The sequence below is a fragment of the Ochotona curzoniae genome, unplaced genomic scaffold (assembly GCF_017591425.1).
Source record: "Ochotona curzoniae isolate NIBS_2020 unplaced genomic scaffold, NIBS_Ocur_1.0 scaffold_2476, whole genome shotgun sequence".
Lineage (NCBI taxonomy): Eukaryota > Metazoa > Chordata > Mammalia > Lagomorpha > Ochotonidae > Ochotona > Ochotona curzoniae.
Window position 1 is genome coordinate 10115044 of NW_024467095.1, and position 17357 is coordinate 10132400.

The 17357-nt window shown below is 38.6% G+C and overlaps 1 protein-coding gene across 2 annotated transcripts in view; it reads left to right on the top strand.

Moving 5' to 3' along the window:
• IMMP2L (inner mitochondrial membrane peptidase subunit 2) overlaps positions 1-17357 on the top strand; it is a 691058-nt gene that overhangs the window by 20688 nt on the left and 653013 nt on the right. For both annotated transcript variants that reach the window (XM_041002441.1, XM_041002443.1), the window contains exon 3: positions 9773-9909. In XM_041002441.1, coding sequence (XP_040858375.1) covers positions 9775-9909 — 135 coding nt within the window. In that variant the 5' untranslated portion in view covers positions 9773-9774. The remainder of the gene's footprint in view (positions 1-9772; positions 9910-17357) is intronic.

Sequence of the window (17357 nt, forward strand, 5' to 3'; positions counted from 1 at the left end):
GTGCCCGGATGAAACCCTTGCACCATAAAATAGGGCAACCTCAGAGTGGCTATGAGGAGCGGCCAGTAAGCGAGAATGTGAGGTTTCCAGGAAAGAAGGTGGGCAGCGGGCATTCTTGATGATGGCCCTGTGACATGTGGTCTTGCTAGGGTCATTCCCCATTGCTGTGCTGGTTTATATCTAATTCCTAATATTCTTCTTGTTTATTTTTCTTCCTCTTCTAAGGCTCTGAATATTACCCATTTCTTATTTTCTTTGTCTTACTAGCATTTCTTAGTTTTAATCCCCACACCCACATTTTTAAAAGTTTATTTTAATAGATCTGATTGAGCCGAAGTTTTCTCCTGTCCTTGATTCCTTTCCTACTGGATGCCTGTACAGTCAAGATTGGACTAGGCTGAAGCTGGGAGCGTGCAACTCCATTTGGGTCTCCGGTGGCAGGGACCCGGGAACTCCAGCTGCAGCCTGCTGCTTCCCAGGGTGCACGTTAGCAGGAAGCTGGATTAGAAGCTGAGGTGGGACTTCATCCCAGTCTATGGCAGGTGAAGTTGCTTTCCTATTTGTCCACGATGCCTGCCCAGTTTTGATTTCTGAAAGCTCTTTGAGGCTTTTTTTCCCCACTAAGTAGGGTGATATTTTGTGTGTGTGTGCCTGTTATCTGTTTTATAAATAGTCTCCTGCATAACTAAAATCCTAAATATTGTAGTGTTTTCTTAGCTATTTTGTAAATATTTCTGATGATATGATAGAATATATGTTGTATATTGTAGAAATATTTTTTAAACTGATTTTTTTTACAATTTTTTCATTAATTTCACTAATTCAATATATTAATATTTCAGGAACAAATGAGTTTTTGGTGAAATAGTATGAAATTCTATTTCTTTGGGTTGTGGATGAGAACTTGCTTTGTTTCATTTTAACTGCTAGTTAACTTGTGGCATTGTTGATCTAAAACTTTAATTTGCCTTTAGTGTTTAATTATTGACAGCTCTTACGTACTTTTATCAAATTTGAAAAGAAATAGCACGTGATGTTGAAATACAAATTTTGTGGTATTTAGAATTTAAAGTTTGCCAAAATTTTCTTTGCTCTTGAATGTCATTTTGTAAGATTTTTTCCCCCTTATTTTATAAAAGTTATTCAGTATGCTCTTAATTTTTATGGTAAACTGCTTTTCTATTATGTATCGATTTTCATAATAGAAATTTGAAGTTGGATTTTATAAATGCTATCAAATGATATCTCTGTGTCATTACAGGAATGAGATTATTTATAGGGAACAGCAGTTTGAATCACTTCTGTGTTGCCTGCATCCAACACTGCAGAGACTGGTTTTTCTGTCACTAACTTTGCTTGAGCAGGTGACAATTCAAGTATTTGGGACCTGCGATGCATGTGGGAGATTGGGATGGGGATCCTGGCTCCTGGGTTTGATCTGGCACAGTCCTGGTTGTGGCAGGCATCTCAAGGAGTAAATCAGACTATGAAAGATCTGTTCTTTTTTTTTCCTTTCAAATAAAAAGAAGAAGCAAATATAGATTAAAAAAAGAATCTAATAAGGTAATCATCTAATATGTACTTAAGAATGTCATTCATAGGAATAGAGGGGTTTGAGGGTGCTTGTGGGAGGGCCTCGTGTGGTATTATGATTTGTTTTATAGGGTTTCCAAAAATATTGGAGCAGTGAAGTTTTATGTATCCCTAAGGAATAAAGTAAGGCAAAATTAGTGTTAAATCAAGTGTTACACCTCACTTCTCTTAACATGTATGCTACTCCCTGGCGGCCAGTTTGCTCACTATCGCAGCTGGGCCTTATATACCTTTAGTCGCATAATTATATTTTCTTGCGTGAGATTTGCTAAGTGTGATTTACTCTTCTGTTATTTCTAACATTTGATGACAAATTTTAAACATACAAAAAAATTTTGAGAATTTTACAGTGATCAGCCTTAATCCAATGCTGACTTTCCAATTCATGCTTTTTTTCTTTTCAACTTTTCTCATGAATTTTTTTTCTTGTAATTCTAGTCCTTATCTTTCTTTTCCTCTGCACATTAAAGATTATTTTTTTAAAGATTTATTTATTTTTATTGCAAAATCATATACATACACTATATATAAAATATATAATATAATATATATAATATATTATATTATACTATTGCATTATATAATATATTATATTATATTATATTAAATACATATTAAATAGATAAAATATATTATATATTAAATATAAATATTAAATATATATTAAATATACCATATATTTATGTGTATATAAAATAAATAAATAAAATAAATAAATATACATATAAAGAGAAGAGACAGAGAGAAAGATCTTCTGTCTGATGATTCACTTCCCAAGTGACTGCAATGGCCAGACCTGTGCCAATCCGAAGCCAGGAGCCAGGAGCTCTTCCCACTCAGGTCTCCCACTCAGGTGCAGGGACCCATGGATTTGGGCCATGCTCGATTGCTTTCCCAGGCCACTAGCAAGGAGCTGTATTGGAACTGACACCCATATGGGATCCCGGCGCATTAAAGGTGAGGACTTTAGCCACCAGGCTACCACACCAGGCCCCATCAATGACTATTATGCATTTATTGTCATTGTCCAATTCTGACAGTGGTGAATATGTATCTGACTCTTCATAATACTTTTTGATATATCTGCCAGTAAATATGACTGCCCGTAACAAGTCAAAGCTTAGGATAAAGTTTAAAGCAGAACAAAGGTTTTCCTTTTACTAGTCGTCTTGCTATATGGGTCATGTGAAATACATGCTTGTTTCAGTTACTGTTTTCTGAGCCGTTATTGCCCGTTCTCTTTAGACATGGCTAAAGAAAGTGTCTTCATTTGCTGGTGACCTGGCCTTTGTTCTTTATTGTTTCATATAATGTATTTGCATGTAGTTTTAGAGGTGGTTTACTTTTTTCCCTTCCTACAAATGGCACACACACACACACACACACACACACACACACACACACACACAATGGATGTATTCATCATTTGCTGGCTGCTCAGCTTCTGACCCGGCTCCTTGCTAATATACCTGGGAAGGCAGTAGAAGATGGTCTCTGGGCTTATGCCCATGTCACCTGTCTGGTGCTTTGCCCCTCAATGCCCCTTCTAACTACCGTTCCCTTTGCCCCCTCAAGTGACCACAGTGGTGAGGGCTGTACCAGGCCAAGGCCAAAAGCCCAGACGGAATTCCATGTGGGTCTCTCAAGAGGGAGCAGTTGGGATTTGAACTGGTGCCCGTGTGGGATGATGGTGTTGCACGGTGGTAACTTATTACACTGCATCACAATACCATTTCTCCTAATTGTTTTCATGACAATTTCTCTATATCTATATATAGACATATAGATATATACGATTTATTTACTTAAAGGTAAAGTAAGAAAAGAGAATTTGAAAACAGAGTTACGATGAATGTGAAAGATTGTCAATCACTGTCTGACTGCCACTTGCATGTAACAGTAGAGATTGGAATAGACTGAAGCTAAGAGTCCTGAACTTCATCTGAGTCTTCCAGATGTTTGACAGGGGCACATGTGTTTGGGCCAGGATCTGCTGCCTTCCCAGGAACATTTACAGGATGCTGCATCGAAAGAAGAGGAGTTGGGACTTGAACCAGTATTCTCATATAGGATGCCAGTGTTCCAAAGCAGCAGCCTAGCATGCTGCACTATAATTAGCACTCCCCTGGCAATGTTTTATTTCCTACTGTTGTCCTGGGGTATGACTTTGAAATTCATTTTCTTTCACACTTTTCTGACTTAAAATAGAATAAGCCAGTTTTAATGTCTGGGTATCCAGATGATCATCAGTGATCTCGATGAGACGTTCAGTTTCAGGTCAAGGTAAAGGCCGTGTGTGTGCTGGTTTTACTGTTTCGCATCAGTGTGCCTGTGTTTTTGCTGGATGTCTGGCAGAGTATGGCACAAGTTAGAGTCAATTCTACCCATCCTCCTTGTATTTTTTCTTTTTGGCTTTTCTTCATTTATTCCCTCTTATTTTGGTACTTCAGAATTTTTTGAGTGAGAAATGCTGAGTCAGATTAGTCAAACAGTGAAGAACTTGATACCAAGTTGTTATTCTAAAGACACCCAAGTCCCTGTTTGTGTAATATCTTGCCAAAGTTTCTCATTATTGTAGTATGCAATGAGTAAGAAGCCTCTGGAAGTTTTTAGGAACTGATTTCTGTAGGTTATTTCCCAAACTCGACTTCTAGTGGAATGAAGAGTGTTCTTTGTTCATCAGTTGTCTCTACATGCCTCCTGTTTGCTCATCAGGCCCTGTTCGCAGAGTCGGCTTGTTACCAGCAACTCCTGGAGTTCCCCGAGAAGAGTAGCTCAATTATGTGCAGTTATCTACTGTTTCTAATGACATTGTGCTTGGGACAAGAACCAGTTGTGTGGAATTGTGGGTTGACCTTTTTAGTGTCTCAGTATAGTGTCTAGCATGAAATAGATACAAATGTTGGAAGGATGAAAAATGAAAATATATATTGGCGAGGACTCTGCTGGCTTGCTCTGTGTCATGTGTTTGTCCCTTAGTACACAGTAGCAGATTGAAAATTATGTATTAAATGATCCAAAAATTGCAAGGCAGATTCACTTGGATCCCTGCTCTTAGACTCTCTGATACTTATAGTTTGATAGGTTTCCCTTTGACTTCTTATTGTGGCTAGAAATGTACTTTTTATAGAAATACTACTTTCTAAGTTATTATTTTCCTCTTATCTTCAAGCCTTCCCATATAATTTGTAAATGATTTGCATAATTAGGATGATTTCAGATGTATCTTATTCACCTGGTTGCTATGGATAAGCGGTTGGTGATTTTGTGCTGGCTGGAATGTCAGTAAATGTGTTTTCATTATCTATGCGTTGGTTATTCAGTGGCACATTTTTTTAATCCAAGGTGCTGCAGTTTTGTTGTTTTTGTTCTAATTCATACCAGTTGTTGACCTTATTTCATGGCTTCTCATCTAAGGGAATATATAGTGATAGAGTAATAGAGGGTACCATATCCAGAAGTGGGGATACAGTGCATTATGCATCCCTGCTCCAAATCAAAATGGACTCCCAAAGAAACTGTTGGACATGTGTAGACAATGGAATGGTGGTCTGTCTGACATTGTACCAGCAATATAACTTCTTTCTTAGCAATGGACCAAGTGTACTTATTGTGTGAGCAAACATTTTTCTCAGGAACCGTGTTTTGGACCTATATGGCTACTAGCACAGTTGTTAGAAGAGTGGGGTCACTGATAAAATTATTCCCTTTTTGGTAGGGATGATTTAAGTATACCACATTGTTATTACTTATAAGATTATACTAGAGGAAGCAGGAATTTGGTGCTTTTTGTGGTCATTTTGAACATTTAAGGTGTAAACAAACCACCTGCTCATCTGAATGACTCTTCCATAATCCATACAGATTGTCTTTATCATTGGGCTTTAATATTTGGAGTTTGTTTGACTGGACCTAGATGTGTTCCTGATTTTCTCTGTGTGTGTGTGTGTCTGGAGCTGAGCCTATCTGAAGCCAGGAACCCAGAGTCTCTTCCAGGACTCCCACGTGGGTGCAGTGTCCTAAGGCTTTGCGCTGTCCTCAACTGGTTTCCCAGGCCACAAGCAGGGAGCTGGATGCGAAGTGAGGCTGCTGGGATTAGAATTAGCACCTATATGGGATCCCGGCACCTGTGAGATGAGTACTACCACGATGGGCCCTGGCTGTTGTTTTTATTGTGACTGTTGTTTTGTTAGGTCTTTTGTGTGTTTATTTGTGCAAAATTTCACTGGTTTAAAATAATCTATTCCAGCCCCATTTTCCTTATAATATTCAGGGCTTAATTTTGTGAAATAAAGGAATTTGAGAAATGTGTAAAAGACATTAACAGCAAAAATATCTCTACTATCTCAAGTAAAATCTAATGAGATGTGGAAGCACTCCATGGACAAGGACTTTAGCCACTAGGGTACTGCACCATGCCCCAACCTGGTTCTTGATAATCTCAATTGAAAAAATTGAAAAGTATTTGTCCCGGCTTTGTGGTTTGAGACATTTTGCAGTGTGATGCAGCTAGCTTTGGGTCTCCCATGTGGGCGCAGGGGCCCATGTACCTGAGCTGTCCTGGTCCATTGCTTTCCCAGACCATAAGCAGGAAGCTGGGTTGGAACTGGAACAGTACCTATGCTTATGGGATGCTGGTGACACAGGCATAAACTCAAGCTACTATGCTATGGCGTTAACCCCTTCATGTATATTTCATATGTCCTTTTTATATGATTTACCTTGATCCCAGTTTGTTTTCTGTCAACCCCCTTTAGCCAGTTGTTTTAAAAATCAGATTTTTCATTTCAAAACTTATGAAGTCTCCAATCTAAAATGCCATTTTATGTTTTTTGTGTGTTTTTGTCGATTAATGTAACTGAGATGATCTTTGTACCTGTGAAGTTTCTGAGAAACAGTTAAAAAAGCAATGAAGAGTTCTATAGAAAAAATATTGAAACTGGAAAAATCTAAGAAATCAAATCCAGATGAGGAAACTGAGGTCCAGAATGACTTCCTGGTCATACCAACAGCTGTGGTGAGGGCTCCTGACTCTTGACCATGCACTCTCTTGAGTGCAGTGATGGAATAGCGTTAGATAATTATACAAATAATATTCCATTTAAAAATTCTATGCCTATGTAATTTTACATGGAAAAATGTTAGTTTTTCAAAATTATGTATCTTTATATCCTCAGTACTCAGCATTTTTGCTTGATAACTAGTAAGCAAAATGGTGATTGAATTGTAAGCTACCAACACATTTTGTATATGCAGCTTCCACATAGGACTTCTGATGTCTTAAATATTCAACATTTTATTTTGTGCCTTTGTCTCCATGTATGCTACTCCTTTGGCTTGTGTTCAGGTCTCGCCTCAAATGTAATTTCTTTTGGGATTTCTTGTTTATTTTCTGATCAACAGACTTGTTTGCTTCATTTTCTCCTGCTTCAGGGGTTAAGTCCCTTTTTAAAACCTCATCTTTGTCGGGAGCTCTTGTTTAAGGGCTAATTCACTGTAACTCTGACAGCCAGAGTCACATCTATTTGCTTTCTGTTCTATCACCAGCACCTAACCCACAGCCTTGAACTTAGTCAAATAAGACAAGGAGAAAAATGAAGAGCTGATTGCTGTTTCCTTTGTGTTCAGTGAGGCCTGTTTACAACAGTCCACTGAGAAATGGGTTAAATCCCTGGACATACAGATGCTAAGAAAGATGTTTTGATTCCAGTTGAGAGATGTCATTGAAGAGAAGATGTGCTTTTCTGGAAGGGTCACATAAAGATTGGTATGAAACAGAGAAACTTGCCAGGCAGGGTTATGATTTTAGGAGTGTGGTTTTGAGGTAGTTCACAGAGGCATTCGGCACCCTGGGTCAGACACATTTCTTGGTACCAAGTGTGGGAACTCATAAGCAATTTCTATCAAGATTACAGACAGTACATGAGTTAGAATTAAAACATGTCTTGACCATATTTTATAGAGCTAATCTGCAGTTACAATTATTTCCGTGAGATGTTAGACATGACCTGTTTGAATGAATGTTATGATATGTGCAATGTATGTTGAAAAGTTATAAAAAAGGAATACTGATTTTTTACTTCTTACATGAATACATGCAACCCTCACTGATGTCTGTTACAGTAGGTCATTAAGAAGCAATCAATTCAGATTGCTGTTCATCGCTTTTCTCAGACACATGGAAGATTAAGAGGGAATTAGTGGTGGGAGTATATTATAGGTTGGTTTAGATACAAATACAGATCCAGAGCATTGAGTGGGCCATAAAAATTAATTGAGTGAGTTGTAACTGGCAGTTTTTATGAAAAACAATAACGTTTCAGTTATTGCTTTTGTTGAACAAATCTGTGCACCTGAGTAAGTACTGCATTGCTATTTTAAAATATGTTTTTTTCAAGTGGGATGTGATCGAAGAAGTTTGAAAGCCATTGTATAAGGGTCCCTCTTGCCTCATCAGAATCAGAGAAATTGTGACTTCTTCTATACTACATCATGTTTGCTCATGTGAGTCTTCAAAAGGAAGCATTCCTCCAAAATAAAGTGAAAAGTGGGGTCTTGGATGGAACTTTTTGCCGTTGGCTGCTCCATAAGTACCAATTAGTGTGCCATACAGGTGGTCATACTCTGTCTCACATGCCTTGCATTTCAAGGTTAGATTACAGAGTTCACTAAGTAAAACCTTCAGAAATGAGATCTAGAAAGGATTTTACCATGGTTTTCTGTGCTTTTGTATTTCACTGCTTTATTCCTTCCTTTCCTTTTTCTTCATGAATGCATTGATTATGCCTTCCTGCTGTCCCCCCCAACCATGCTCTTGGTTTTATTTTTATGCTTCTTTTCATTTATGTAATATTTTCACAACAATCAGGGATGTGACTTTTGGGAACCAAAAACAAAGCCCAAACATTATCATGTTATATATATATACATGATATATATGTTATATATATCATGTTATATATATAAAACATGATAATGATATATATATATATTTTAACACTAGGTGCATGAATTGCATTTCTGGTCTCTTTTGGGCCTGCTTTTAAGACAGCAACTAATATTAGATCATCTTAACAGCAAACTGACCTGGGTTGGGCAAGCATCATGAGGTGTTGGGGAATTTCTGATTTCCTCTGATCAGATCCTAAGAAGGAGGAAGAGGTCAGGAACCCACCTCCTCTCTTAACCCTGGCTCATTGTTTTCCTGATCGACTTCTTCCAGTCTCGAGTAACATACGGAGCTTGTCTAAGACGGTCAACAAAATGATAATGTATTATCCAACCAGATGTTCTTTATCTGTGGGACTGTGTTTGGCTCCATTTGGTCTGTTGGGTTAACACATCTTGATTCTTTGCTGTTTTGTTTTTGACTGTGTGAAATAATTTTGGTCTCTACAAAATCCAAAAATTAATCATCTGGTTACATGGTTACAGTGCTATGTGGGGATTGGTAATTATAGAATTATATGGATTCACTTGCAATAATTCCCCCTCCCCAGCCTCCTCAAACCCTCCTTCACTTCCATCTTTCATTGTTTTAGCAATATAAATAAGATAGAAAGTGGTTTATTTTTGAAAAGTCTGAATACAAGCAGGCAGGGCAGTGTTGATACTGCCGTTGTGTTCGAGACCCAGGAACTTTCTATTCCATTACTTTGTGTTCCTTAGATGGCTACAGCTACTCCTGAAACCACGTTGTTATACTGTAGTTACAGAGGGGGTAATGGAAAGGGGAGGACATGTTCCTTTTACAGGCACAACCTAGACAAATATAATTCCTGCACATAATTCCTTTGGCCAGAGCTGGTCAGGGTCATATTTACCTGCAAGGAAATCCGGGAAGCAGTCTTCAGGCAGGCCATCACAGATCCCATAGAAACAGCTCTTCTTACAGCAGAAAACCTGCGTCATAGAGTGTCTCCATCATAGAGGTCAGTAGCAGAAATGGACTCACTTATGGAAAACTTGATTCTGAGTTATTGCTCTGTGGGGAGAAATTATCAAATAGTCAATATTCCCTTTGAGACCCTAAGTCAATTTTTTTTTATTGTAGACTGTAGTGTGAGAAATAATGCAAGTTTCCTGTACTCCAGATTATGTTTTTCTCATACTGCTTTTGTATCTTTCCTTTTTTCCTTTTTTGAGGCTGATTTAATACTCATTTTCTTCATGTTTCCAGGTATGGCCCAGTCTCAAGGATGGGTGAAAAGATACTTCAAAGCCTTTTGCAAGGGCTTCTTCGTGGCAGTGCCCGTGGCAGTGACTGTTTTGGACCGAGTTGCCTGTGTGGCGAGAGTGGAAGGCGCATCCATGCAGGTGAAAATGGAACGAAGTGCATTCTTTAGAGCACAGGCCTCATTGGTCCTCAAGCAACAGAAACAAGGGCCGCTGGTTATTATTTCTGTGCTGGGAACTGATAAGTCTTAACGTATTCAACCAACATTTCATTCTACTAGATTCCCTTACAAGTTTCTCTAATACAACTTTGTGTTATAACCAACAGAGGAATGAATAAAAGCATTTGTCAGATAGTTCTTTGGGTATAGTTTTGAGAATTATAAATGAAGATTCTAAAAGAATCTTAAATTTCTTAAAATCTCAAAATTTCTTAAAAGAAATTTTGCTACATGATATAATTTTCTATGAATATGACTATTTGAATATCCTTTTATGACCAAACCATTAGTACAGCTGCAGGATAGGTTTGGGGAAATTCAATTACCCTATTTTTATTTTTATAAGATTTGTTTATTTATTTGAAAGGCAGAGGGACAGAAAGAGAGAGGAAAGGGGAAGGAGGGTAGGAAAAAGGGAGGGAGGCAATCTTTCATTGCTTTCCCAGGCACATTAGTCGGGGGCTAGATTGGAAGCAGAAAAGTCAGGAACTGGAACCAGGGCCTTTTTCCCAGGCTTTCCTCATCCTCCCCACCTCTCTGCCAGAAGAAATCAAATTTGTTACCTAGAAATTTATTTAATCTACTATGTAGAAGTTCCTTGGATACTAGTAATAGGAAAACAGTGTGAATTAACTTTGGCATAAAGGCAAATTCATTGGAAGGCTTATAAAGCAGATGAAGAGGGCGGAGTGTGGCAGGTGATGGGGACAGCTGGGATTAGGATTTGAATAGTGCTGGGGTACTCAGTCCTATGTTTCCAAGTTTTGCTTCTGTTTGCATCTTGGGGGCATTCTCTGCATGGCAGGATATCCTGAGGGAGATCTCACTTCATATCTCTCTTCTCGCCTTTGTTTCAACTGGAAATGTCTTGAGGAAGGACTGTGACTGATGCAACTTGGGGCGTATGCTCTGCTCCATGCAAATACACAGATCGACTTTGGCCAGCCGGGCGTGAGTGCCATGATTGGTCTTGCTGGGAACAGGAACTGTAGGTCAACTAAGGATCTGTAAGACAATGACAGTGTCTTTCTGAGTCCTTTGAGTAGAGAGTACAATTGAAGCGACATTTCTTAGAGGGAGTGAGATGTTACTTTCAGAATAAAAGGGAGAGGATTATAAACTTTGGGTAGAAAGAAAAAAATCATGTTTATTACTATTTCGTCTGTATTTTGTGAATTTGAGACTATTGCTGTGACAGATAATTTCATGTACAGCTTAATTTGCTCTTACTAAATCATATTTTACAATGATTTAAGAGCAGAAACTGCAGTATGAGGTTTGGGGATTAATTAATTCAGCATGTTTGAAGACATCTCTGCTACTACAGCTTTGGTGGGCTAAAAATATTTAGATTGTGGGTTCCAACAGACATTTGGACAATTCAAATAAACTTTTTTTGTTGGAACTTCTCTAAAGATGCAAGTGCTGAAAAAACTGGCAGGGTATGATCTCTGGAAGTCCTTGAACATCCTGCCAGTAGCACATCTGCTCTTCTGGACGCTGAGACATTTGGTGTGTTGTGAAGACAAGGAGAACTTGGATGTGCAATGATGCACTCTTGTATCAAGGACTACAAGTAGAAGAAGAAGGCCAAAAAAGAAGGGGCAAGGAAGTACAAAAACGTCAAGAAAGCAAGTTGTGGATGCCAAAGCCACTGAGTGATAGAGGACAATGGAGAAGATTAGACATTCGGACAGTGAACAGCACTAAGTGACTCAAGGACTGGAGATTAAAGAATGCTAGGCAGGAGAAGTGCCACCGTCACCAAGGTTGATGGGTTGCACTGTAGCACCCTTGGATCGTACCCTTCGTACTTGACACATGTCTGCTGCATGTTTTGGCATCTCAGTGCTCCTTGAAAATTCTGAGTACCCTTTTGAAAGAATTTGTAGTATAGATGATCACTTTTGAACACCACTCATTGCATAGTACTTTAGGTAGAAAGATCATGGATTAATCTGCTTTTGTTACTTTCACTAAAAAATGAGAAGAGCATTTTTGGGGGAATAAAAAGTTTGTTTCAGCTCACAGGATACAGTTCAGGATTGGGTGATCTCATAATCTGGTATCTGGGATCTGGGGGGAGACTGGTTTTGGTGGATGCAGAGGCATGATAACATGTTGAGCCAAGAAACTGAGAGAGAACCTAGGCCAGACTGGAACTCAAATAAATCAAACTTCATGCAAGATTCGCCCTTGGAGGGCGTGTCCCCAAGTGAACCGAAGACCACCTGCTGGCCAAATCCCCGTAATTAGATCACATCACCCTTAATCCACAAATCATTAACATTAATATCATATCAGTTTCAATGAGTTTTTTAGGAAGCAGGTTCTGCTCAACCTGTAACAGGTCATGTCTAGTTCTTTCTGTCATTTGCACAGGTGTGACTGGAGATGCCATTTTTGGGATATGGGAAATAATGAAAAGCAGTGTAGTTGTGCGGAATGCAGAGTTACCTGTCAGGTGGTTGGTAAGTAGAAGCTCTGTGTTGGGGTTATGGCATGGTGGTGAGTCAGACACAGATCTGGCCTTCCAGATGCTTTTATTTTAGTAGGGATATTCAAAGATTGTAACTCCTAGATAGTGAGTACGGTTTCATACACACAGAAGCTGTCAATGTGTAAAACATGCAGAAATGAAAACTTTGTTTTAACTTGCTTTTTTGAAGAATGGTCCTAAAATTTTTTATTTGGAACAGAGTGATGTCAGAAAATAATACTGTGAAGCTTTTTCTTTAAATTGTTGATCATTTGCAGTAGCCTTGCCTATAACAACAGACTACCACAACATTTCCATGGATCACATAATGAATGGTTATTTCTGGCTCCTAGGTGTGTGGATTGACAACCAACACTCTAGAATATTCTGTTTCAATCTGCTCTTCTCATAGGTGGTAGTGGGACACAACAGATGAAGGCAAACAGCTCAGTAGCAATTAAACCCTCAGTTCAGAGCTCTACTATCCTGTCAACATGCTGTTGTTCAAAGCAAGTTGTGATGCTAAACCCAGTCAATAAATGGTAGGATAGCCAACCTATAAGAAAGCCATGGCAAGGATGGGGAGAGAAGGGAGAACTGTGGATAATAAAACACACCTGACATAGCTGCTGTGATTCCAAGGTCATATGGTTGATTTTAAAGATCATCAAAGACAAACAAATAAAAAATCAAAATGTGTAGTAATTACCTTTGAGTCTCTCTAGAATGATCCTAGTTTTTGATCCTTGTCCCAGACTGAGACAATATTGGGATAGAATGAAATTCTGAGTCATTGAATCCATATGGATCGGTCCATTTTATATGTCTTTTGGTTTGAGATGGTTCAGGGCTGTCAATTAGATCAATTTAGAGTGGCTTTCCTCTCCCACCCCTCCCTATTTTTTATTGGAAAGGCAGATCAGATTTATGGAGAGGAGGAGAGACAGAGAAAGATCTTCCATCTGCTGCAAATGCTTCCAAGTGGCTGCAGCGGCTGGAGCTGAACTTATTCAAAGCCAGGAGCCAGCAGCTTCTTTTGGGCTTCCCACACAGGTGCAGTGTCCAGAGTATTTGGGCCTTCTTGTAGTGATTTCCCAGGCTACAAGCAGGGAGCTGGATGGGAAGTGCAGTATCTGGGATGTTAACTGCTGCCCCCATGGAATCCTGGCACTTGCAAAATGAGGTTTAGCCATGGAGCCACTGGGCCAGGCCCAGCTTTTCCTCTTAGCTCATCTCTATAATTTACAGACACATTATATAGAAAATCCAAGGATTGAATGTTCATGTTTAATTACAGGGACATACATTTGATAGATAGGCTTACACAGAGAGAGTAGAGATAGATCTTACCTCCTCTGTTTCACTCCCTAAATGGCTGCATTGACCAGGCCTGGGACAGGCTGATACGAGTTAGGAGCTTCTTTTAGGTCTCTCATTTGGGCTGAAGGGGCCCAAAATTTTGAGCCATCTTTTGCTTTTCCAAGCTCATTAGGAAGTAACTCTTTTGAAGGTGGAGTAGCCAGACTCAAGCCAACACTCATATGGGATCCTAGTTCTTAGGCTGTAACTTAACCTGCTATGTTGCTGTGCCAAAAGACTGTTTTTAGTTCTTTCAAAACTGCTGCTGGCTTGTGATTTCATAGGTGAAGTTTGTTTTTGTGAATTCCCTCTTATGAGAATTCTTTTTAAAAAATTACCTAGTGATTCCTTTTTAGCTTATGTTTTCCAATACTAATTTATAATTCATTAAGAATCAGAAGGAAAGATAAGAGTGATCACTCTTGAAGAGTCCCAGCTAGGTGATACACTAGTTTTTAATGACACCATGATTTAATTCAATGGGAAGCAGTTTACAAAACACTTGCAATTTACAAAGCTTACAGGCACATCCAGTATATTGGAGGAGGTGTCCCCTTTTCAGTGCTTGGCATACAATGCTGTCACAGATTGCTGGTTAAGGATTATTCATACTGACCTATTCCCCTCCGGTGCGCATGAATCATTTCTGCTGATTGCTGAAAGGTTACCTGTGAATGTAGATGTATCTTTTTTTTTTTTTAAAGACGTGTCACATTACTCGATGATAATTTAATTCGGGAAATGAAGACTGATATTGCATACAGTTGAAACTACAGGGGGAATTTATGTAGGCGGCATGCAATTATTCAAATTAGAACTTCAATGGCTTACAGAGGCTTTTAGAGTAAAAGGGTACCATAGGAATAGCTTAATGACCTCTCACCAAAGTTTTAGATTTTGTTTGATGGAAAATGCTTGCAGCAGGGTCACTGGCTCTGGTAAAAGGTGCATGCCTTCCAAATTTATAATTAAGATTTAAAGCTTTAAAAAGTGTGTGAAAGAAACAATTTCAAGGGTCATTCTTATTTTGTTGCAATTGCTACGTCTTTACATAGTGTGTCTACCATTCTCCTTTTTCCATTTTGCATTGCTAGAGGGGACATGCTTGAGAACATTTTTTCATAACACTCTTCAGGCTCAGATTGCAGAGATATATTTGTGCCGAATGTATTAGAAAATTAGAGAACATGAGGGAAAATTGTGTAATCAGCACTGAGGTCTTTATTCATCAGTAACCCACATCGCTTGGTTTGAAATTGTCTTGACTTTCATCCACCTGTGTATGATCTTGAGAAAACTGGTTTGTAATAAACCTTTTAGATGCCTACCTGGCTTTTTGTAGTCATTATCTTGTTTCCTGCTGAGTTTAAAATTAAAAACGCTGTCAAAAAAGCAAGCAGGGAGGAAGCTTTTTCTTTCTTTCCTTTTTATTTTTTTTTTTAACCTACAGCGGGCTAGATGATTTTGAATAGTCATTATTGATTGTAACTGTCATTTTGACATTCTGAAAAACTGAAGACTCTGAAGACAAGGAATAAATTGTGATTTATGGACCAGCATTTAAGGTAGAGCAGGGGACTTTATTGTTACCTGCTGAACGTACACTTCCAAAATGTTAGGGACAACCTGACACATTTCCTCCCATGTTGATTACTCTCCTCAGTTTTTGCTCTCCTCAGTAGTAGCTACACATTAGCTGTTGTGAAGGCAGAGACAGTCCTAATGGAGCCTTCTATGATGTGTTTTTATCATAAACCTGAGTCTTTGCATCGGCTGATATCTGTCACAACAGGCTTGTGCTGTTTTGTTTAGTGTGTGTTTGCTAACAAGGATTTGTAGAGTTGATCAGGCCTGTTCCTAGCCCCTGGCTCTAGCACCTTCTTTGTGATCCTCCATACATCTTGTACCTGGGTAGAAGTTCTGTGTACTTTTATGAGCTGGTTGGTCTGGTGTGGCCACAAGAAGAGAAAAAGGAGAGGCTCAGGAAAACTACATTTATTATACTGATAGATCCTAGAGACAGGGGTGCAAAACACTGTCGTCGCTGTGGGAGAGACTCCAGTGCGATTGAAGGCAGAACCCAGAAGCCAGGAGAAATCATTGGGCCTGTGTCTTCATCGGGGTTTCTGCCGGCAAGGCAGGACAAGTTGAGCAATTTAGGTCTAGTTAGTTTGAGTCATTTCTGGGCCCCTAGCTGCTGGCGTGGTCTCTGGTTGCCTAAAACCTGGTCCTTGGATGATGCAGACAGGGAGATGTTGTCTCCTAGGGTGTGTGTGTGTGGCGGTATGTTACAGAGATATGGCTCAGGGTTTCTAGTTTACATAGCAAAGGCATACTCCTGGCCTCAAACTTCTCTGTTTTTAAAAATTGGATAGTCTTAAGATCCTAAGAGGAACTGTCTGTCCCTAGCCTGAAAGGTTTGTGCTTTTTCTTTTAAAACGTTTACTTATTTAATGCATTACTTACTTGTTTGAAATCGTTCATTTTAAGCTTAAATTATGATAACAAGGTCTTTTATATTGTCCTGTGGTTATTTCATGGGTTAATACTAACCCTACTTGAAAGCTTCTAAGAGACAGAACTGTATTTCCTCTCACCTACTCATTCAGAGAGATGCTGAATAAATGCATATTAATTTGTTCTTTAAAGCACTGAAGTGCCAGAATAATTAAACTCTATAGAAATATGGTAAAATGAAATTATTAAATTATTATCATTAATTTTTCCCTTACACTTTGCTGGTATTTTTGTATTGTTCTTTATCATGCTTTTCAGTGTAATCAGAATATCTGTTTATTTAAATTGTACTCCATGCTCCTTGCCTGTGCTGAAGCCTTAAGGAGTTTACAGCCAATAGTACTCTTTCAGTTTCTGCTCTTTTTTTTTTTTTAATTAAGGAAATGATTTGGGAGAAGTTGTTTAAGTTATGATTCTCCCCACAATATCTGAGGGCTCTGGTTGTTCCTCATGTTGCTTCTATGGTCATCTCATTTAAAAGCAGAAACTTAAATATAATAGACTGTTTATAGCTGGGTGGTACTCTTGGAGCCTAAGCAGGCTGAAAACATTGCTCCCAAAGAAGTTAATACCAGGCTTTGTTGGCAGACCTTAGGTAGTAAGCCAAAGATAGCAATTAAAAAAAAAGTAAGAAATATGTAGAAAAGATAAAACCAAAATAATTTCATTTGGTGATTGATGGCTTCACTTACATTTTCCAAAGCAAGAACTCTGCGCTGATTCTGTTTAATTCCCTAGTGGAGTTTCACTTTTTTAAACCCAAACAGATTACTCCAGAGTTACTATATGATTTGAACTCAGACACATGGTAAAGATATAGGGTTCTTTGGCAATAATGTTTATCTGAAGGGGAAACAAAAATCCTTCATCATATTCTTTGATCATGGTAGCACCAAAGTCCAACTTGGTTTTTTTCAAAAACATCTTCAGTACCAGAGATTTCTAACTTTAGCATATTTTATTAACATTTGTCAAAATCTGCTGACTTATGTTGTCTGTTTTTAGAGTGCACT